Consider the following 23,169-nt stretch of genomic DNA (forward strand, 5'->3'; position numbering starts at 1 on the left):
CATCGAGTCAGTGATGCCATCCAGCCATCTCATCCTCTGTCGTCCCCTTCTCCTCCTGCCCCTAATCCCTCCCAGCAACAGAGTTGTTTCCAATGAGTCAACTCTTCGCATGAGGTGGCCAAAGTACTGGAGTTTCAGCTTTAGCATCAGTCCTTCCAAAGATCACCCAGGGCTGATCTCCTTCAGAATGGACTGGTTGGATCTCCTTGCAGTCCTCATATATAGAGGGATTAAATAAATAGTGGTACTAAATTTATGTGTGTGAGTACTGGCAAATGCATAAAATATTTTGCTGAATAAACATTTTTCAAGAATGTCAGAAATTCTTAAGTTTTGATTATTTTAATCCAATGTATTGCTTTCTTATTTTAAAACTTTGATCACCATTTTGATTTACACTACTTTGAAATTTTGATAATTTACACTACTTTGATATTATCAAAATTTTGAAGTACCTTTTAAAACTCTGTTTTCTTCTTTGAAATAATTTTATTTATTTATTTATTTCATTTTTGGCTGTACTGGGTCTTTGCTGCTAAGTGTGGGCTTTCTCTAGTTGTGGTGAGTGGAGGCTTCTCTTGTTGTAGATCATGGGCTCCAGAGCATGAGGGCTTCAGTAGCTGTGGCACACAGGCTTAGTTGCCCCATGGGATGTAGAATCTTCCCAGATCAGGGATTGAACCCATGACCCGTACATTGGCAGGTGTATTCTTAACCACTGGACCACCAGGGAAGTCCCTGAAGTATCATTTGATGTATGTAAATACTTAAAACTTTAGAAAATCTTTTGGAAGATAAAAGAAGTTGTTATGCTTACTTTGACAAGTAACAAGGCTGTATAGTCCAGGTTTCGCACAAACTTGGAAAAACTGCTCTAATAAATGTGAGAAATATCTAGTGTTTTCCTCAAGGAAAAAATAATTGAAAATAATTCTATAATTTTCTAATTTTCTGAATTTTTGAAATATTAACAATTCAGATTATAATTATTCTTTGGTTGTGGCCATTAAAATCTTTGCTAATCCCTTAAGTAAAATGATAATGGTAACAGTGAACTTACCTTGTGATCATAAGGCATCTTGGATGTAATGAATTGAGTACTGAACATGGAAGCATGAGACTTGAGATGAATTCCAGTCCATGTTCTCCTTGAGCCTCAGTTTTTTACTTGTAAAATAGGTAATATTAGTTCCCTCATAAAGTGGTTTGACGGAGAAGGCAATGGCACCCCACTCCAGTACTCTTGCTTGGAAAATCCCATGGATGGAGGAGTCTGAGGAGCCTGGTGGGCTGCAGTCCATGGGGTCGCTAAGAGTTGGACACGACTGAGCGACTTCACTTTCACTTTTCACTTTTTATGCATTGGAGAAGGAAATGGCAACCCACTCCAGTGTTCTTGCCTGGAGAATCCCAGGGATGGGGGAGCCTGGTGGGCTGCTGTCTATGGGGTCAGACACAACTGAAGTGACTTAGCAGCAGCAGCAAAGTGGTTTGAAAAATTGAAGTAGATAGTGATCCTCAAGATGTTTTGTGTGCATTATAGATATGCTAAATAGTGAAATTTGATGGTATATTTTTGTGTCCTTTTTTCATCAAGTAGTCACCAGTTCAGTTCAGTCGCCCAAGTCGAGTCTGACTCTTTGTGACCCCATGGACTGCAGCACGCCAGGCTTTCCTGTCCATCACCAGCTCCTGAAGTTTACTCAAACTAATGTCCATTGAGTCAGTGATGCCATTCAACCATCTCATTCTCTGCCATCCCCTTCTCCTCCCGCCTTCAATCTTTCCCAGCATCAGGGTCTTTTCAAATGAATCAGGTGGTCAAAGTATTGGAATTCAGCTTCAACATCAGTCCTTCCAATGAATATTCAGGACTGATTTCCTTTAGGATGGACTGTTGGATCTCCTTACAGTCCAAGGGATTCTCAAGAGTCTTCTCCAACACCACAGTTCAAAAGCATCAGTTCTTCAGTGCTCAGCTTTCTATATAGTCCAACTCTCACATCCATACATAACCACTGGAAGAACCATAGCCTTGACTAGACAGGCCTTTGTTGGCAAAGTAATGTCTCTGATTTTTAATATGATGTCTAGGTAGGTCAAAATTTTTTTCCAAGGAGTAAGCGTCTTTTAACTTCATGGCTGCAATCACCATCTGCAGTGATTTTGGAGTCCCCCAAAATAAAGTCTATCACTGTTTCTACTGTTTCCCCATCTATTTCCCATGAAGCGATGGGACCAGATGCCATGATCTTCGTTTTCTGAATGTTGAGTTTTAAGCCAACTTATTCACTCTCCTCTTTCACTTTCATCAAGAGGCTCTTTAGTTCTTCTTCACTTTCTGCCATAAGGGTGGTGTCATCTGCATATCTGAGGTTACTGATATTTCTCCTGACAATCTTGATTCCAGCTTGTGCCTCATCCAGCCCCGCATGTCTCATGATGTACTCTGCATATAAGTTAAATAAACAGGGTGACAATATACAGCCTTGATGTACTCCTTTCCCTATTTGGAACCAGTCTGTTGTTCCATGTCCAGTTCTAACTGTTGCTTCCTGACCTGCATACAGATTTCTCAAGAGACAGGTCAGGTGGTCTGGTATACTGGTAGTTAGCAGTAGGGAGTACAAAATGTTTTTGGCCTATAGCTGGGATAGAAAATCTTTTTTTTTAAAGGTGAAGATAATAAATATTTTAGGCTTTACTCTCCGTTCTCTCTGTATCACAACCTTGTGGTCATAGTTACTAATGAATGAATTAGTAAATGAATGAGCATGACTGTGTTTATGGACACTTAAATGTGAATTTTATATAATTTCCATGATTGTGGGATATTCTTCCTTCTTTTTTTAAACCAGTAGATAATGTAAGAAATGCTTCTTAGCTCATAGGCTGTACAAAAGCAATTGTATTGGCTTGTGGGATACAGTTTCCTCACCCCTGAGTTTCATGATGGGATTATTTGTTGGAATGATTTGGGAAATTACTGTGTGGAGATTTTTACTAAAAACCCTATAAATTATGAAATACTATGATATATATTGTATAGTACATGTATTCTATAATACATAATCATTATATATCATCATTATAAATATATATTATGCATATTTTTGTGTATACTGAAATTATAAAGTAAATGAAAATGAGATTGATTAAATGGAACACAGCAGTGAGGTGGTAGAGAAACCAGAGAGTTAATCTCTTTAGGAATCAGCCCTATATAAATATCCACTGTATTTAGAAAAAATGGCATTGGTGAGACCATCTGAAGTAAGAGTATAATTCTAACTTTTTATTTTACAAAAGAAAAAAATCACCAGAATTTCCTCTTAAAAATATTGGTGGGGAATATGTTTTCTGTTCAGTTCTTTTTTGCCTTGAAATTTGGAAGTTTTTCAGTCAAAACACAATACAAGCTGCAAGCATATTTCTGACATAAAATACTGCAATTTATTTAATTTGTTCCATACTCTTTTGATAAAAACTTTTAATATTTGAAAAACACATAAAAGTCATGGTGCGGTATTTTTAAAAATCACATTTTATTGGAATTGTTTAAAGGTTTAGGTGAAGTTGAAAGTACTAAGTCATTCTACCTTCAATTCAAAATGGAATTTTATGAGTGTATAGCATTTTGAAATTTTCAAAAACACTTTTTTGGCACAGTATTTTTATTTTAAGGTAAATTTTGCATATAATAAAATGCACCTTAAATATAAGGTTGATGAATTTTGGGAAGTATGTTCACCTATGTAACCAATATCTTAATCAAATACATTGCATTTCTTTAATAATTAATGATGTTGAACACCTTTTCATATGTTTTTTGGCCATGTGTATGTCTTCATTGGAGAAATGTCTGTTTAGATCTTCTGCCCATTTTTTGATTGACCCTTTTGTTATCTTTTTATCTTTCATAGTATCTTCTGAAGAACAGAAGTTTTTAATATTGATAAAAATCAAATGATCAATTTGTAATTTTGTGACCCGTGCTTTTGTGTTGCATCTAAGAAATTATTATTTAAAACAAGGTCACAAATTTTTTTCCCAAAGTTTCTTCTGATTCATAGCTTTAAATTCTGCATTTAGATTAATGATCTATTTTGAATTAATATTTGAATCTTATGTGAGGTGTGGATTAAAGTTGAATTTTTGTGTGGAGGGGGGGGTATAGATATCCCACTGTTTCAGCACAATTTATTGAAAAGATTACTCTTTCTCCACAGAATTGCTTTTGCACCTTTGTAGAAAATTGATTGTCCATATAGGTGTTGGTTTCTTCTGTCCATTAATCTATTTTTTTCTCTTTATGTTCGTACTCCTTTGGCTTGATTATTGTAGCTTATTGTGACTTCTTGTTTTATTATTTTAGTGGTGGCTTTAGGATTTAGAATATAGGTCTTTAACTTAATATAGCCGAACTGATGTTATACCTCCAACTGACATTTCACCACTACATGTATAGTGGAAGAAATTTATAGCTGTATATATACACGTCTCCCCTTTCCCCAAGTTTGGTATTAATGTCATACATTTTATTTCTACCTATGTTATAAACCCCACACTTTATGGTTATTATTTTTGCTTTAATTAGTCAATAAATATTTATCCTTTAAGTTAAATTTCATTTCCTTGTGTGGAACCAGACTTCTATTTGCTATCATTTTCTTTTTGTCTGAAGGACTTCCTTCAGCATTTTTTTTTCTAAAGGAAGTTTTTGCAACTTTGATTGATGATAAATTCTTTCCATTTTGGTGTGTCTGTAAAAAGCCTTTATTACATGTTTATTTTGACAGATATTTTTATTGAATATAGGATTTAAAAATCACGATTTTTCTTTCAGTACTTCACTGTTGCCTCATTGTCTTCTTGCTTATATTATTTCTAACTTGCTTTATTGATTCTAACTTATACTGATTGCTAACTTGCTTTAACCCTTATCTTTCTGTCTCTGCTATAATGTAGCTTTCCCCCCGAGAAGCTCTATAAGCTGGGTGTGCAGAACAGTTTACCTCAATTTGGATTTTGTGTCCTCCATTTTAAACATATCTAGTGCTTTCACATCTATGTTAATATGTAGCTCTTCTTTTCTCATATAGGCTTGACGTGTTAGAAGAGTCACCTCTGCTCCCCCAGAAAGACAGTTTTCAGGTTGTTCAGTGCAACTGCAGTGTTCATGAATGTTGTGAATGTCATGTGCCTGTGCCGACAGCCAAGCTCAATAACTCCCTTCTTATGTATTTGAAAATCACATCTGGTGGAGCAGTTTTTCACTCACCTCCAATGTCAGCTCAGCCCATTAATGTTGGTAAGTTGTGCCTAAGAAAGATAATATCTTTAAACATCAGTCATTCAAACAGGCTGAAAATTGTTTACAAGATGTTTCATTAGCTTATCTCACTTTGACTGACACTGTAATGATGATAAATGTAGTCCTAAGGGGTATTAAAAGCAGCTTCTAGAATGATTTAACAACAGTATAGATATTTCTGCAATTGTAACAAATTCATTTTGAAAACAGTTTGATTTCTTTAAATCCTAGGTCAGTCTAATGGATATGTTTTGTTTGATTATGACTTTTTCACATCTCAGATAACTATTTCTGAAAATAATTAAAAGCTCCTTTTTACCTGACTTTATGCCTTCAATAAATATTTTTTAGAGACTCGTGGGTATCAGTCACTGATCTAGGAGCTGGGGGAAACAATGGTGAGTGAGACAAAGTTCCTGCCTCACAGAGCAGGGGTAGACAATACTGGGCAGAGAAAAACAATATAAACATAAGCAAACTAATTGGCTGTACAAATCTGATTAGAAGAAAAACTTCTATAATAGACAAGTGCCCACATTATTAGTGCAAAGATTCCCCAGATTTCTTTCATCAGCTTGAATATATAATTATAAATATTCAGTGTATTCAATTACATTATTCAATGTGAATAATATAGATGAATGCTAAATTATTAATTTATTAACTCAGTTTTGTGTGTATGTGTTAAATTATGTTACATATGATACATAATTTAATAGTGTTACTGTTTTACATTTCCTGAAATAATTATTGCAAATTCTTTATGTGCTTCTCTGCATCATTGTTTTTGCCATCACTGGAACCACTTTTTCAGACATCTGACAACATATTCCTTACAACTTCATCCTCACTTCTTTTTAAGTACTAAGGGTATAGCATTTTTTGAATCTACCTATGATGTCATATTTAACATTAGGACTTTTAAATAACTTGTCTTTTAGGGATATATTTGTGATTTCCACGTGATTACTATGATATCCAAGCAATTCAGTCATGATGTTATACCATAGGGAAAAAAACAAAAAAAATCTATAAAATGTCATTATCTTCTCTTTTTAAAACCAGTTCTATCAAGTGATTTTTAAGAAGTATTTAGAGCCAACATTGAATTAAATTGTTTTTAAAAATAAAGTAGTTAAGGTGTTGTGATAGACTTTATAAGAAACTTTAAAAAATTTGTCTTATTTCAGATAATTTTTGGGAAAAAAATCTTTTTTTGTATTTGGGTATATGTGATTAAGATCCCAAAATTGAAAGAAATAAAATAAGACAAATTGTACGATAGAGACTATCAGGTGTAGAAGTCTATTATTTCAGCTATGGAAGTCCTCTTTTAGGAAATAGCATTTTAAACTTAAAAAAAAAAGAGATAACTATGCAAAAATCCAGAACAAAAGGTGCTCTAAACAGTAAGAACAGCACTCACAAAGTTCCTGGGATAGAATGAGCTCAGAATTTGGAAGAACCAAAGACAAGAGCCTTTTGCTTGGAGTAATTAAGGTAGGAGAACATTCAGAGATGTGGTTAGAGAGTCATCTGCATTCAGATCATACCACAGGCTATGGTTACAAAGTTTGGATTTTATTCTAATTGCAGTGTAAGCTTTTGTACCAGGAGAGTGATGTGATCAGATGTGTGTGTATGTGTGTGTGTGTGGGCACACACACGCACACATGCGTGCTCATACACATGTTTAAAATGCATGCTCTATTGAAGAAATAAATTGATGGGGAAGGGAAAAAGGATACTTGCAAGAATGGAAGAGGAGTCAGATAGGCAGCTGCTAGAGTTGTCCAGTTGGCTTGGGGTTGCTGTAGTGAAGTAAAGAAATGTTCAGGCTTGGGATCTATTAGGAGATGGTGTTTCCCTCATACTCAGTTGGTAAAGAATCTACCTGCAATGCAGGAGACCCCAGTTCAATTACTGGGTTGGGAGGATCCACTGGAGAAGGGGTAGGCTACCCACTCCAGTATTCTTGGTCTTCCCTTGTGGCTAAGCCGGTAAAGAATCCGCCTGCAATGTGGGAGACCTGGGTTCAATCCCTGGGTTGGGAAGATCCCCTGGAGAAGGGAAAGGCTAGCCACTCCAGTATTGTGGCCTGGAGAATTCCATGGACTGTATAATCCATGAGGTTGCAAAGAGTCGTACACGACTGAGTGACTTTCACTTTCACTTTTCAGGAGATGGTGCAGACTGAAGTGGATTGGGTATGGAGTGTGAAGGACAGAGAGGAGTCAAGGATGACACTTAGGCTTGGACCTGGTTAGTAGCAGAATAGTGTTACCAAATGGGGATATTGGAGATAATTAGGTATGTGACGAATTATATTTGAGATGCTTATTAGAAATCAAAGAGACGTTGAGTAGGTAGTTAGATATATGATTCTAGAGTTCAGGGAGATATATATTTGGGAGTCTCTAGCATCAGATGTTTATGGGATTGTATGAGGTCACATATTTAGAGTCCAGTGAGAGAAAGACTGAGGCAATCAGAGAGAAGAGGAGTAAAGGAATGTGATGGCTGGAAACCAGGTGGACAAAGTATTTCTACTTGTCTGCTACTCACAGAATAAGCAGTTGGGACACTGCTGAGAGATGGAGCAAAATGAATCAGACAATTAACATTGGATTCAGCAAAGAGTAGTAACCTTGGTAAGAGTAGTTTTAGTGGACTAGCAAGAAGGAAGACCTGATCAGAATAGGTTGGTTAGGAAAATGGAATGCAAAATGGAGAGTAAGTAATGCCAACTCTTTGGAGGAATTTTTCCCTGAAAGAAGCCAGTATGTGTGGTCTCTGACTAAGTACCTAGGGGATCCAGGGAAAGATTTATTGTTAGATTTCTAATACAAAGCCATATGTGTATGCATATAAGAAATGTAAAATAGTTTATAATTTTATGATTTCATTTCTGTTTGGTGTCTATTTTGTTTTCTATCTCTTTGGTCCTGAATTTCACCTGTTACTTCTAGACTTTAGAGTTTAGCCATTCCTGTTTTAAAGTAACTAAAATTTCTACTATGTCACAGAGAGTAAAACTTCATTAATTTTGACTTGAGGAAAAGGAAAAAACTATGACTGAATTCTTGAAATTAAGGAATGTAGAAAATATTAATGTGCCATTATTTTTTTTAAATAAAATACATGTCAGTATATATTTCAATGTAATGATGATTTCTATGTTTATGAGTAACTCTTGTTAATCATAAAAATCTTGAAAGCATAGAGATGCACACAGAAGAAAAATGCATCATTTATTTTCTACTATTTTGGCATTTTTTCTATTTTAATGCATATTTACACATATCCTTTTATTTGTTCAAATTTTAATGAATTCAAGTAAATACATTGCCTAATGGGCTTCCCTTTAAGCCCATTAAGATGGCTCAGATGGTAAAGAATCTGCAGTGTAGGAGACCTGGTTCGATCCCTGGGTTGGGAAGATCCCCTGGAGAAGGGAATGACTACCCACTCCAGTATTCTGGCCTGGAGAATTCCATGGACTGTATAGTCCATGGGGTCACAAAGAGTTGGACACGACTGAGCGACTAACACTTTCACTTTCACATTGCTTAATAAACTTTCAAAACTAGCAATATTAAACTTTTTCAACATTCTTCTCTAATATGATTTTAATGACTATAGATTACTTTTTAGGGTATGAACTATTATTTGTTCAATCAGCTGTTTATTATAAGATGTTTGCGTTGTTTCTACAGATGATTTAAAGTTTGTTGTATGTTTTAAACTCCACAGACATACATCTCCACATATGTATATACACAAATGATATGCATACATAAAACACATAGACAAATAAACTCAGAAATTAGATGCTGAGTTAAATACACCATTAGGATAAGAACTCTATCTCCATTTCTGGTGACAAGCCAAGTCCTGCTAATGTTGTGTTTACTGCATGTAAATTGTGTATGCTATGGGTTATTCGAGTGGGTATGTCTCGATTTGTTGAATTCAAAAATTAATGTTTAATGTTTTACATACAGATTTACATGAATCTGCATGCTTATATGCATTGATTTTTGCATACAAAATTTATATGTATTTTCCAAGTAGTGCTCTGCAAAATGCTTTTTCTTCTTGTCATTCACTAAAACAGTGGGTTTCATCAAGGGAGGCTTCGAATAAGTGTGGGAAAATCTAGGTTCAATAAAGTTAAGCAGCGTTTTTTTTTTATAGCAGGAATCACATTTGTCAAAATAACATCATTTTCTGATTTATAGTTTTTACCAAGTAGGGAGAAGGAAACAAAAATACATGGATTGCTATGGTAAGTTACAGTAGTAGAATATTTTGGTTCTGTAATTAGCCTTTGGATAAGGACTCCTTAGTTTAAAGAATAGGATATGCTAAAATTCATTTTGACTTCATTTTATGATTATCATGAAAATAACTTGACTTAAAAGTGTTCTTTTTTTTCCTTAAGTGAAGCCTGATCCACCATTAGGTTTGCGTATGGAAATCACAGACACTGGTAGTTTAAAGATTTCGTGGTCCAGCCCAACACTGGTACCATTTCAACTTCAATATCAAGTGCAATATTCAGAGAATTCTACAAAATATATAAGAAAAGTAAGTATATTTTAGTTAATAAAATGAAAAGTTGAGAAGCAATTAAAGAAAAGGTGAGATGCCCTCCAAGTCCCATAGAGAATGCCTCTGCCTATCAAATGTGTATACTGTTTTTGAGGAGATTCAGTCATACTTCAATATCGTACATTCAAGCTTTCATTCAAGATCAGCAAAAGAAATGAGCATGTACGCAAAATTTCTGCATCTTCTATAAAATGATTTTAGAAAAGTTGTTCAGTGTTACTAAATATCTCTTACATGTGGATCTGTGTTATATTTTGATAAGCTTGGCAAATTTCTCTTAGAATTTACTGCCAGAAAAAGTTCCTTTTCCAAAAGCTTAGTATATTAGATTGTCTTTTTTCTCCCCCTCACTCTCCTTCTCTGTCTCGTTAACACAGACACACATACACACACACACGACTAATGACTACAAGAAGTCCAGATACAGAACTACTGAATTCGTAATCATAGGATTTTCACTTAAAGACCGTCTCTGGCTTTTGATTTTACATGCCATCCTTATTTTTTCTTATTACTCAATATATTTGTTTACATGCACTCCATGCATTTATACAGTTGCTGCTGCTGCTGCTGCTAAGTCACGTCAGTCGTGTCCGACTCTGTGCGACCCCAGAGACGGCAGCCCACCAGGCTCCCCCGTCCCTGGGATTCTCCAGGCAAGAACACTGGAGTGGGTTGCCATTTCCTTCTCCAATGCATGAAAGTGAAAAGTGAAAGTGAAGTCGCTCAGTCGTGTCCGACTCTTAGCGACCCCATGGACTATAGCCTACAGGGCTCCTCCATCCGTGGGATTCTCCAGGCAAAAGTACTGGAGTGGGCTGCCATTGCCTTCTCCAGGATTTATATAGTATAGTCTGTCAAATCTTTTTTTCAGAAAGTGTTGTGCACTCACTAGGTGCCAAGAACTCAGGATACACTAGAAGAACAGGATAGGGGAGCTTGCAGTCGCAAGTGGTAGAGGATGGGTTGTATTATTAATTAGAGGGAGGGGAAGATCTCTTTAAGAAAGTGATATTTGAGCAGGGATTTGAAGGAGGTGGTGATGCAGGGAAATTAGGGTCTAAATAGAGGAAATAGCGATTTAGAGGACCTTAGGGATGGGAAGTTGGAGGTCAGGGCAGTGAGTGAAGTTAAGAGCAGTAGTGGAGGGGTAGGAGAGAAGGAGGAGGAGTCAAGAGCCTCATGGGTCATAACTTTGGCATTTTAACTTGTAAAACTTATATAACTTAGAGGTGAAAACTTGTCTTTTTATATCTGGGCTAATTTTCTAAGACTTGCAATTTAGTTGCTCAATTGTGTACGACTCTTTGCGACCCCATGGACTACAGCATGCCAGGCTTCCCTGTCCATCATCAACTCCTGGAGCTTGATCACATACATGTCCATCAAGTCAGTGGTGCCATCCAACCATCTCATCCTCTGTCATCCTTGTCTCTTCCTGCCTTCAATCTTTCCCAGCATCAGGGTCTTTTCCAGTGAGTCAGTTCTTTGCATCAGGTGGCCAAAGTATTGAAGTTTCAGCTTCAGCATCAGTCCTTCCAATGAATATTCAGGACTGATTTTCTTCAGGATTGACTGGTTGGATTTCCTTGCAGTCCAAGGGACTCTCAAGAGTCTCCTCCAACACCACAGTTCAAAAGCATCAATTCTTTGGCACTTAGCTTTCTTTATAGTCCAACTCTCACATCCATATATAACTACTGGAAAAACCACAGGTTTGACTAGATGGACATTTGTCTGCAACGTAATGTCTCTCCTTTTCAATATGCTGTCTAGGTTGGTCATAGCTTTTCTTCCAGGGAGCAAGTGTCTTTTAATTTCATGGCTGCAGTCACCATCTGCAGTGATCTGGAGCACCCCAAAATAAAGCCTCTTACTGTTTCCACTGTTCCCCCATCTATTTGCCATGAAGTGATGGGACCAGATGCCATGATCTTAGTTTTCTGAATGTTGAGCTTTAAGCCAACTTTTTCACTCTTCTCTTTCACTTTCACCAAGAGGCTTGTTATTTCTTCTTCACCTTCTGCCATAAGGGTGGTGTCCTCTGCCTATCTGAGGTTATTGATATTTCTCCTGGCAATCTTGATTCCAGCTTGTGTTTCTTCCAGCACTGCATTTTGCATGATATACTCTGCACATAAGTTAAATAAGCAAGGTGACAGTATACGGCCTTGACATACTCTTTCCCCTATTTGGAACCAGTCTTTTGTCCATGTCCAGTTCTAACTGTTGCTTCTTGACCTGCATACAGATTTATCAGGAGGCAGGTAGGGTGGTCTGGTATACCCATCTCTTGAAGAATTTTCCACAGTTTGTTGTGATCCATACAGTCAAAGGCTTTGGCATAGTCAATAAAGCAGAACTAGATGTTTTTCTGGAACTCTCTTGCTTTTTCAATGATCCAACAGATGTTGGCAATTTGATCATTGGTTCCTCTGCCCTTTCTGAATCCAGCTTGAACATCTGGGAGTTCACGGTTCACATACTGTTGAAGCCTGGCTTGGAGAATTTTGAGCATTACTTTGCTAGCATGTGAGATGAGTGCAATTGTGCAATAGTTTGAGCATTCTTGACATTGCCCTTCTTTAGGATTGGAATGAAAATTGACCTTTTCCAGTCCTTTTCCAGCAGGGGCCACTGCTGAGTTTTCCAAATTTGCTGGCATATTGAAGGTAGCACTTTAGCAGCAGCATCTTTTAGAATTTGAAACAGCTCAACTAGAATTCCATCACCTCTACTAGGTTTGTTCATCGTGATGCTTCGTAATGCCACTTGACTTCAGGATTTTAAATATAGGCGATCTGATATTGTTTAATGTATTGCTGAGGCTTTTTGCCATTTTTAGTCTGTGTTGCCCCACAGTCAAATGGGCCAGGGAGTTCAATAATTTTGAAATACCTCATTGGTTGTTTTATGAAGTTATGTCTCTTAGATGTTTTCACTCTGGTTTTTAAACTGTATTTTGATTGACTGTAGCTGATCATCACGGAGAATGAAATGGCAACCCACTCCAGTATTCTTGCCTAGAGAATTCCATGGACAGAGGAGCCTGGCAGGCTCCAGTCCATGGAGTTGCAAAGAGTCAGACACGACTGAGCAATTAACCCACACAGCTGATCATCAGACCAGGGTTCTTAAAATTATTCATGCCCTCCTTCTGTGACCCATTGCTCTAGGAAGGTTTATAGCTCTATGCCTACCCTATGCATCATCTTTTAAAAAAATATTTACTTATTTACTTGGCTGCGTCAGGTCTTAACTGTTGCACGCAGGATCTTTGCTGTGTCACGTGGGATCTTTCATTGTGCTGTGTGGGTTTAGTTGCTCCATGGGATGTGGGATCTTATTTCCCCAACCAAGGATCAGACCTGTGTCCCCTGCGTTACAGGCAGGTTCTTAACCACTGGATGATCAAGGATGTCCCTCTGTGCATTGTTGTCTATTAATATCTTGTATGTTATCAATGTCAGCAAAGGCTTGAAGCTTCCCACTGAGTTTAGCTGTTCCTCTCAAAGTTTGAAAAGTCAATATTCATTATCATTCAGTTAAAAATATATGCTGATTATCACTGTGATTTTTTTCCCTTGAACTTACAGGCTTTTAAAAATACTATTGACTAATGTCAGTCAAACGTGTGTTACTGGGTTATTGATCTCTGTTAAATTCCACTGTGGCCAGCTAACTACTCTGTAAGATTTTAATTCTTTGAAATTTGTAGAGACCTGCTTGTAATCGATTTTGGTAAAGGTTTCACATCAACCTAATGCTCTGATGTTTTCAAATGATATTTAACAGACTGATGAGATTGTCTCAGCTACGTCTCTGCTAGTAGACAGTGTGCTTCCTGGGTCTTCGTATGGCGCACAGGTGAGGTGCAAGAGATTGGATGGCCTAGGAATCTGGAGTGATTGGAGTGCCCTTCTTACCTTTACTACACAAGGTAGGTTTGTTAAGAGTCACTTCTGTTCACAGGGGAGTGTGATTCCTGAATTGCCTTTGGCATATTATACTTGTCTTAAAGTTTGTGGTGATAAATCAACAGGAGGAACACCATATTAACTTCTAATTTAAACTTTGAACAAGGTCATCCTTTAGTGAAAAGTTGTATGAGAGCTTCCTCATTTATATGGATTCATAGCAGTATCTTGCTGAATTACTCTTTCTTACTCAAAAGACAGAGTTGATATAAAAGTTCCAAATTTGTAAATTCAGAACACTGCTTGTACTGATGTTTCCTGAATTTACACTTGAAAATCAGATATACTTATTGGGTATAAGTTTTAAATATTAAAATTTTATTTGAATATTATATATGTTATATAATTAAGCAATTCTTTTCACTCCAGATGCTCGCTTTGCAAAGCTTTTACTTGCAGTTTTCATGTTTTTAAAATAATCTTTAACGTCAGAAAAACTGCAGTTTATTCACAGCTTCCTCATGGAGTTGAGGTGCATTGTTTTACATAGAGGCCCAGGAGTCTAACGGTGGTAACCCTGGCACAAGCCAGGCTGTGAATGCAGGAAGGCAGTTCATAGTTCTTTGACTAGTTTTCAATCTATCAAATGTGCAAAGTTATTCCCACTCAAACTTGTTCAGGTTGATAGTAGATACACGGAGAAAGCAAGTACCATGTAAACACTAAACCATGTAAACGTGTAAAACATGTAAAACACTAAACAGGCTTATTTATTAATTGCTTATTATTTAAAAAGCATTGATTGTTAAAAAGTAAGTATCAATAGTAGTTTAAAAGCACTGACTTTGGAGTCTGACAGAATTTTGTAGGAGTCCTGCCCACCCCCCTTATTTGGAAAGTTTCTTAACCTCCCTATACCTCAATTTCCTCATCTATAGAATAAGGAGTTTTTATATGGATAGAATGAAATGATGCACATAAAGTGCTTACTGCAGTGCCTGACTCTTAGTAAGCACTTGTGAAATAATGGATCATAGTTTATAAATATCTAGCTTGTAAATTGACAAACAATATTTAGAATGTCAAAGTCTAATGAAATTTAGAGGCTGACATGATACTTATCTAATTGCTTAGCATAAATAACACTGTGAGAAGAGCTAGAGTAAGTGCTAAGCATTAGAAGGGATTAATTCTCACTTGAAAAGTCAGGAACCTTGAGTGAACAGACTTAGAAGGCAGGGATTTCTCATCTCTATTCCTCAAATCACTATTGAGTATCACAGTGTGTGTCATAGGATGCTGAAAATTCAACTTTTGTTCTATCTTGAATTATATATCATTGATTAATAGGTCTTAATGACCAGCTGTGAAATACATAGAGTGGAGTGAATTAACAGCATCGAATTTCAATGAGTGTCCCATGGAGGTTTTTATACAATGGGATTGGGGGAAGTGGGTGGTGGGGTAGGGAAGTTGATAAGGGAGGTGGAGGCAGCAGCCCCTGCTCCCATTCTGAATGGCCTATAAGTTGTACCTGTATTTTGCTGTCTGGTGAAGTGTTTCTCTTCCACAAGAAAATGGCTTCATTCTTTGCTGTTATTGTTCTTAATAAGATCTGAGAACCTACCCTCGCTGAAGAAAAGGGAAATTCTAAAAGAACCATGATTGTTTTAAAGTTTTCTGATGTTCAAGTTATACGTTTATACCTTCCTACTATAATGATTCTTAGCAATGTTATGTATTCAGTTGGATTAAATGAAATCTTTGATCCAGAATAATAACTACTTGTATTACATTTCATATACAATTTTATTTTGGGTTGTTCAACTTAGGTTCTTAGACCTTCTGATGGACATATTTCTAGTTCTATTTTGCTTTAATAGAACTATTTCTAGTTCTATTAAACCCTTTTATACTTCTATTTCTTTCCTAGTTCATATCAGTATCTGTAGGATTAAATTTGCTTGGTTTATTAATATGTTGTATCATTTTTATGCTTTCATAATAAACCAGATATTTTAATATATACTATAAAACACATATGTATGCATGTATATGGCCTTTCATAGGCAAATATTATGTGTTTTGTTTACATGAAGGTAATAAAGGTATGTTTTGTTGAAAAGAAGCATTGCTAATTTATTTGCTTGTGCAGTATCCAATAATTGTTGTTCTTCAGTCACTGAAGAAATTCCTTGGTGGCTCAGATGGTAAAGCGTCTGCCTGCAATGTGGGAGACCTGGGTTTGATCCCTGGGTCGGGAAGATCCTCTGGAGAAGGAAATGGCAACCCACTCCAGTACTCTTGCCTGGAAAATTCCATGGACAGAGGAGCCTGGTAGGCTACAGTCCATGGGGTCACAAAGAGTTGGACACGACTGAGCAAAATCACTTGGTGCTGCATAACTCATTTTGAGTCACTAAGTAATGTCCAACTCTTTGTGACTCCAGGGACTGCAGCACTCTAGGCTTCCCTATCCTTCACTATCTCCCAGAGTTTGCTCAAATTCGTGTTCATTGAGTTAGTGATGCTATCCCATCCTCTCATCCTCTGCCACCTGCTTCTGCTTTTGCTTTCATTCTTTCCCAGCATCTTTTCCAGTGAATCAGCTATTCTCATCAGGTGGCCAAAGTATTCGGGCTTCAACTTCAACATCAGTCTTTCCAATGCATATTCAGAGTTAAATGATTTCCTTTAGGATTTACTGGTTTTATCTTCTTCCTGTCCAAGGGACTCTCAAGAGTCTTCTCCAGCACCACAGTTCAAAAACATCAATTATTTGGCGCTCAGCCTTCTTGATGGTCCAAGTCTCACATCCGTAGATGACTATGGAAAAATTATAGCTTTGACTACATGGACCTTTGTTGGCAAAGTGATGTCTTTGCTTTTTAATATGCCGTCTAGGTTTGTCATAGTTTACCTTCCGAGGAGCAAGCATCTTTTAATTTCTTGGTTGCAGTCACCGTCTGCAGTGATTTTGGATACCAAGAAACAATATTACCATTAATAGCTAGCCTTTTACTTATTCAACACAGATGTGTCCCTTTAGTGACTGTTGACATTCCAAACAGAAAAACCTGAAAATGAGGAATGAATGCAGACAGTGAGTAAACAGCTACCTCAAAGGCCAGAATTTGTTGATGTAGCAGAGAGTGTGAGGTTAAGCTTACTAATGTAACCAACTTGGATAGTTCAGATGCCATGAGTGATACCATTTGATTATCAAGGGAAAGACAGAAACTTGTCAAATAGAAAGTAGATTAGGACACCGGTGGAGAAGGCAATGGCACCCCTCTCCAGTACTCTTGCCTGGAAAATCCCATGGACGGAGGAGCCTGGTAGGCTGCAGTCCATGGGGTCGCTAAGAGTTGGACATGACTGAGGAACTTCACTTTCACTTTTCACTTTTCATGCATTGGAGAAGGAAATGGCAACCCACTCCAGCGTTCTTGCCTGGAGAATCCCAGGGACGGGGTAACCTGGTGGGCTGCCGTCTATGGGGTCGCACAGAGTTGGATACGACTGAAGCGACTTAGCAGCAGCAGCAGCAGGACACAGGTAGAGGGGAGGAGAGCTTATACACTTTAGCATCTCCCAAGCACATTTTCCTATTCCAGTATTATCTGCTGTAATGATGTAATATGTATTAAATCACAAATAAAAGGTAGAAGTAGATTGAGAACTCCTTCTTAAATAATAATATTGACACTTAAAGAGTGCTTCCTGTGTTTCAGGCACTATGTGCTTTGCACGTACTAACATTTTATCCTTTCAATGACCTGTGGGATAAGTACTGTTATCCCTCTTTTATAAATGAAGTTGAGAATTAGATAGAGTTAAGTACTTATAACAGTTGATACAATTACAAAATAGCCTAACTCCAAAGTTCATGTTTATAATCACCAGTAAGGCAATTAAGTGCATAATGTATAATTATACAAGATTTCTGGTAGCCCTAGAAATTGACCCTCAAAGCTAGTAAGCAGTAAATTTAATTATATAGGGCATTTTATTGGAATACCTCATTTCCTTCATGATTCCTGGTAAATGAGGTTTTAGCATTGCTTAGGTTTTTTGGTTTAGGTTTGCTGAGTTATGCTGGCTGCAATGTCTGCACCACACTTGAGACTTATTTCCTGAAAGCTGTGCAACAGCAAAGTATGTCTCCAAACTTGGGGACTTCCTATTCCTGTGTAAAGAGATTCGAATCCTTCTCCCTTAAGTCTAGTTACTTAATATGATTAGGTTCACTACCATTGTTCACTGTCCAGCAAACAGAAACATTCCATGAGATTGAGGCGTTAATTTACTTAGAATGTGTTATCACACCTGTTTTATTATTTCCAAACACTTAAAGGTTACTTGATGTAAATATTGCTGCAGACAGAATACTAATTCTCAGGACCTTTGTAACTGCTACATTTTATTCATTAATGCATTTAAGCTGTACCTACCAAGTGCATAGTTAATGAAGCATTGACTATTCCTAGTCAAGGAATTCTTATGGATTCTTTTAGAGTGAATTTAATAGGTTCTTTCTCTATAGCTGCTGGGAGATGCTTTTCAAGGAAAACCCAGGACCTTCCCAGAACTTATGAATATTGCAATTTACATACTAAAAACAATTTTGGAAGTGCTGAATTCCTGTAGTAACTTTATTAACTGCATTCTTGTTGCTATGAAAGAAGAGGAGAAACACATGTTAGATAATATCTACATTTCTTGTGCAGCTCTTATACCAGGTTAGAGAAAATACTTTTTTCTTAAAGAAAAATAGGTAATCTGCTCCAAGAATTAAAAAATCTATTTTATGGAGCTATGATAAAGACACGCATTTTAAAATAATTTATCTAAAATGTTTGATTCATGATTTATGTTCTTTTGAGTAATTTACTAATATTTGTCAGTAGAATTTCCTTTTTAAATAGAATTCATTAATGCAGATCCTGTAAAGGTATTGATATTTGGTCATGGGAAGAAAATCATTATTGTTGTTTTAATTTACAAACTGTTGTATAGTAGTATCTCACATGAGAATAAAAGATAGATATATTTATATTATTTTAAAAACTAAACAGTCAGCACATATCAATTTCACATTTGTTCAATGTAAATTTTATAGATCATCAGGTTTTTAATAACTTGTTTTTAAAGCTATTTTAGCATTTAATTACATGAAAATGCTGTGACTTTAATCCTGTTTTTCAATTAAGTCTTAGGCTTCAATTTCAAAGTGAAATGCTTTGAGCTTTTTATTATCTTTCAAATTAAAGCGTCAATTTAATTTTGGAAATCTTATTTGTACTCTTTTTTAAAAAACTGAATTGAGACTTTTGAGGCAGTTGGTAATGAGGTGTGTGGTAAGTAAGTAATTACCAGTGAAGCCTGAGTGCCGCCCTAGGTGAGATTCATAAATATAAGGCCTAACTTCTGTCCAGTAATTTCATGCCATGAAGTTTTTTCCTGTTTATACTTGACTGTAGACATAGCAAATGCAAATATCTTCTATGGATTCGGAGGTTAGCATGCTATTACAGAAAAGAGAAAAATAATAAGAACTAATCAAAGTTTTTGGATTTGTTTTGAGGGTAATTCAAAGGATATATATGGAAACAGATATTCATATTCCCTCAGCAGAAAATAGCTTACCTTAAATTTTACAACTGAAATATCCTGTTTTCGTAATGCACTATGGCAGAAATAATTTGTTCCTGTGTAAACATTCATTTACTTTTATTCTGTTTCTGATTAAAAAATAGAGACTTAACTATGGCTTCAGGTGGCGCAATGGTAAAGAATCCACTTGCCAGTGCAGGAGACATGGGTTTGATTCCTGGATCGGGAATATAAGTGGCAACCCACTCCAGTACTCTTGCCTGGAGAATTCCATGGACAAAGGAGCCTGCAACAGTCCATTGGTCACAGAGTCGGAGACGACTGAGCACACAAAGAAAAAGAAAATGTTTCCAGTAATAGGAGACTGAAACAGTACTACGGAATAGTGCATAGGTGTTAAGAATAATATTTTAGAGAAATATTGATTCCCCTTGTCCTCGCCACATGACACTGGCACTGAATACTTAAAATGATGTTACAGAACAGTATTTGCAGTTTTGTCTGCCTTGGTGCATCATTGATTTTACGTTTCCTAACAAGTTTTCATATTTAAAGCTTATTTCTCTACTCGCTTACTTGAAATTTTCATGTATTCAAATACGAGAAGGGCTATCACCATTTATTCTTCAGGATTTTGCTTTGTAGGGATTTGATTTGAGAACCTGCCTAAAGTTTGCTGATTCTGAAAGCAGAGTCTGATGGAAGACATGCCATGGTAGAATTAGACTATATTTCATTTTCACTAATTTTCTGCCTATCAGCAAGTGACAGTTATTCACTAAAACATATTTTATAATGAATAAATCTCTGTTCTTAGAAAATTCTGAAGGCATTTATGGGCATTCAAGTCATTTGAGAATGAGAATGCTTGGGATGCTTACTAACTATACATGAATGGACAGCTACAGTTCTGCAGTCTCTCAGCACACTCATTTTATTTGGGGCAGTATAATCCTGAATGCCTGGTGAATCCTTTTTGCGTGGTATCAATTACTTACGTGATGTTTTCTTTCTTGATCTCATATCATATCTTTCTTCCCCCATTACAGATGTCATATATTTTCCACCTAAAATTCTGACAGCGGTTGGGTCTAACATTTCTTTTCACTGTATCTATAAAAATGAAAAGAAGATCGTTTCCTCAAAAAAGATTGTTTGGTGGTTGAATTTAGCTGAGAAAATTCCTCAAAGCCAGTATGACGTTGTGGATGACCATATTAGCAAAGTTACTTTTCCCAACTTGAATGCAACCAAACCCCGAGGAAAGTTCACCTATGATGCAGTGTACTGCTGCAATGAGCAAGAGTGCCACCATCGCTATGCTGAGTTATATGTGATTGGTAAGAAGCCCAGGCTTGTCTTCTTTTTTCCCATGAGGTACACTTTTATTATGGACTCTATCTTAGAGTTCCATTGAAGATGCTAAGGAAATTGTATTTTCATTAAAAAATGTTTTGGTGTTTTTGCTTTATAGTAATATTTTAATGTGTTTTAAATAGATGTCAATATCAATATATCATGTGAAACTGATGGGTACTTAACTAAAATGACTTGCAGATGGTCACCCAATGCAATCCAATCACTTGCAGGAAGCAATTTGCAGCTGAGGTATCATAGGTATGTATTATTTTTGTTATTTTTTTTTTCTGTGGATATGGTGAGATAAACATTTCTTATAAAAATGTCATGATAGTGATACTCTTGTAGTATCCTCTTTCCTCCTGAAAGAGGAAAGTAGAATATACTTAATTAGGAAATTTTTGAGGAGTTAAATAAATTGGTGATTCTTGAAAAAATTCACACACAAAAAAAGTTGTAATTTGTTTTTATGTCATTGTTTTTTCCTGATGATCAGTTAATTCTCCACAATTGCATTTAATGTGGAGAAATAATTAATGTGTAGTTAATGAATGAAATCCCCAAAACTAATGTCTATACATTTTTAATTTGACTTGGAGAATTGACTGAGGAAAATATGAAGGATTATAGAAGCCTCATATCATTTGCTGAAGATTAAGGTTTTAGAAAAAATTGGAGGTAGTGGCACAGAGATTGTGAGAGACAATATGAATGGTTTTTATAAATAGGTAAGATTATTTTTTTAATTGAACTATAGTTGATTGACAATCTTGTGCTAGTTTCAGGTGTGCTGCAAAGTGATTCAGTTATGTCTATATATATGTGTGTGTGTGTGTATCTATTCTTTTTCAGATTCTTTTCATTATAGGTTATTATAAGATACTGAATATAGTTCTCTGTGCTATATAGTAAATCCTTGTTGTTTATCTATTTTATAAATAGTAGTATGTATCTGTTAATCCCAAACTCCAAAATTATTTATTTCTTCCCTCCTTTCCCCTTTGGTAACCATAACTTTGTTTACTTCACAATGATTAAACTATTCTAGTAAAGAGTAATTTCATTTGTTCTTTACCCTTATATGTTTTAAAAAGAATTCAAGTTTATTGTCTTCCTATAGTATTCTCCTTCTCTCTATAAGTGCTTTTATCTAAAATGTGTCAATTAGGACAAGATAGACATATTTTAATTTTTATAATACTCTTTAGTAATTATCAAGAACATGTATACTCTTAAACACCCTGTCTCCATTTGTATCAGGACTTTTAGTTTTATATCTTGTGCTCATTTATTCTTAGAATCTAAAGTTTCTACTTGAAAAATCCATTTTCTCAAATAATGTGTTCTGATCTATTCCTTTTGCTACCAATCTATTCTTATGTAGTATTAGAAAAAACAGGGCAATTTCTTCATCTCTCATGTGGGAATAATAGCTGTCTTCATCTTACCTGATATGAGTACTTTAAAATCAATAGAATGTTCACTGTATACCACATTACTTTTGTAATCTCTTTACTTTCTTTCCATGACATTTTCAGTGGCATTTGTGGATGACTGTTCTCTAAGCATTTGAGTCATTTATCTTCCTAGTATTTTCAGAAGAACCATGAAACTAGCTGGTCAAGATTTTTAACCTCTCTAAGCTTCATTTTCCTTATCTGTACAATGGAACAAATAATAGGACTTGAAGGGTTTCTGTGAAAATTAATAATATCTTATTTAATTATAATTAAGTGATATGATTTCTTCTGGTAAATATTCAATAAATGTTTGTATCTATCATAATGATAACGATGCTAATCTTTGAATTCCAAGCGGACTGCTAATGTGCTTTTGTACAAGATGATGACTCCTCATCCCACTCTCTCATCTAACCTCACCCATCACAGGCTTTCACACACACATACACAAACTCACACATGGTTGTAATTTTGAGGAAATAGGAAGAAAAAGGTGTCACAAAAAATGGAAAATAAGGGACAGAAGAATATAGATTTTCCATTTTCACATAACCTCCTTACCCCCATTCCTAAGGAAATAGTAACTGCTACTTTTAGCACTTAACTACTATATTTAAAGCAAATAATGGCAGAAGAGTTATTTCAAAGAAGAGGTGAAATGCTTTATATTCTCTAAGGTATAGTGTTGATTGGGATGTGGTGATAAAAATATTTTCTTAGTTTTCTTCTCTGAGAAAATAAGTGATATGTCTGACTATATGCCTGCATGCTCAGTCGTGTCCAACTCTTTGCAACCTCATGGACTGTAGCCCATCAGGCTCCTCTACCCATGGGATTCTTCAGGCAAGAATACTGGAGTGGGTGCCATTTCCTTCTCCAGAGTATCTCC

General features: G+C 36.1%; 1 protein-coding gene across 5 annotated transcripts in view; it reads left to right on the plus strand.

Annotated features, from left to right (window-relative positions):
- Window positions 1-23,169, plus strand: part of LEPR (leptin receptor) — a 93,806-nt gene that overhangs the window by 42,478 nt on the left and 28,159 nt on the right. For all 5 annotated transcript variants that reach the window (XM_010850266.1, XM_010850268.1, XM_010850265.1 and 2 more), the window contains 5 exons: window positions 5,103-5,311; window positions 9,759-9,904; window positions 13,724-13,868; window positions 20,511-20,801; window positions 20,961-21,078. In XM_010850266.1, coding sequence (XP_010848568.1) covers window positions 5,103-5,311; window positions 9,759-9,904; window positions 13,724-13,868; window positions 20,511-20,801; window positions 20,961-21,078 — 909 coding nt within the window. The remainder of the gene's footprint in view (window positions 1-5,102; window positions 5,312-9,758; window positions 9,905-13,723; window positions 13,869-20,510; window positions 20,802-20,960; window positions 21,079-23,169) is intronic.

The sequence above is a fragment of the Bison bison genome, unplaced genomic scaffold (genome assembly GCF_000754665.1).
Source record: "Bison bison bison isolate TAMUID 2011002044 unplaced genomic scaffold, Bison_UMD1.0 scf7180017864290, whole genome shotgun sequence".
Classification (NCBI taxonomy): Eukaryota; Metazoa; Chordata; class Mammalia; order Artiodactyla; family Bovidae; genus Bison; species Bison bison.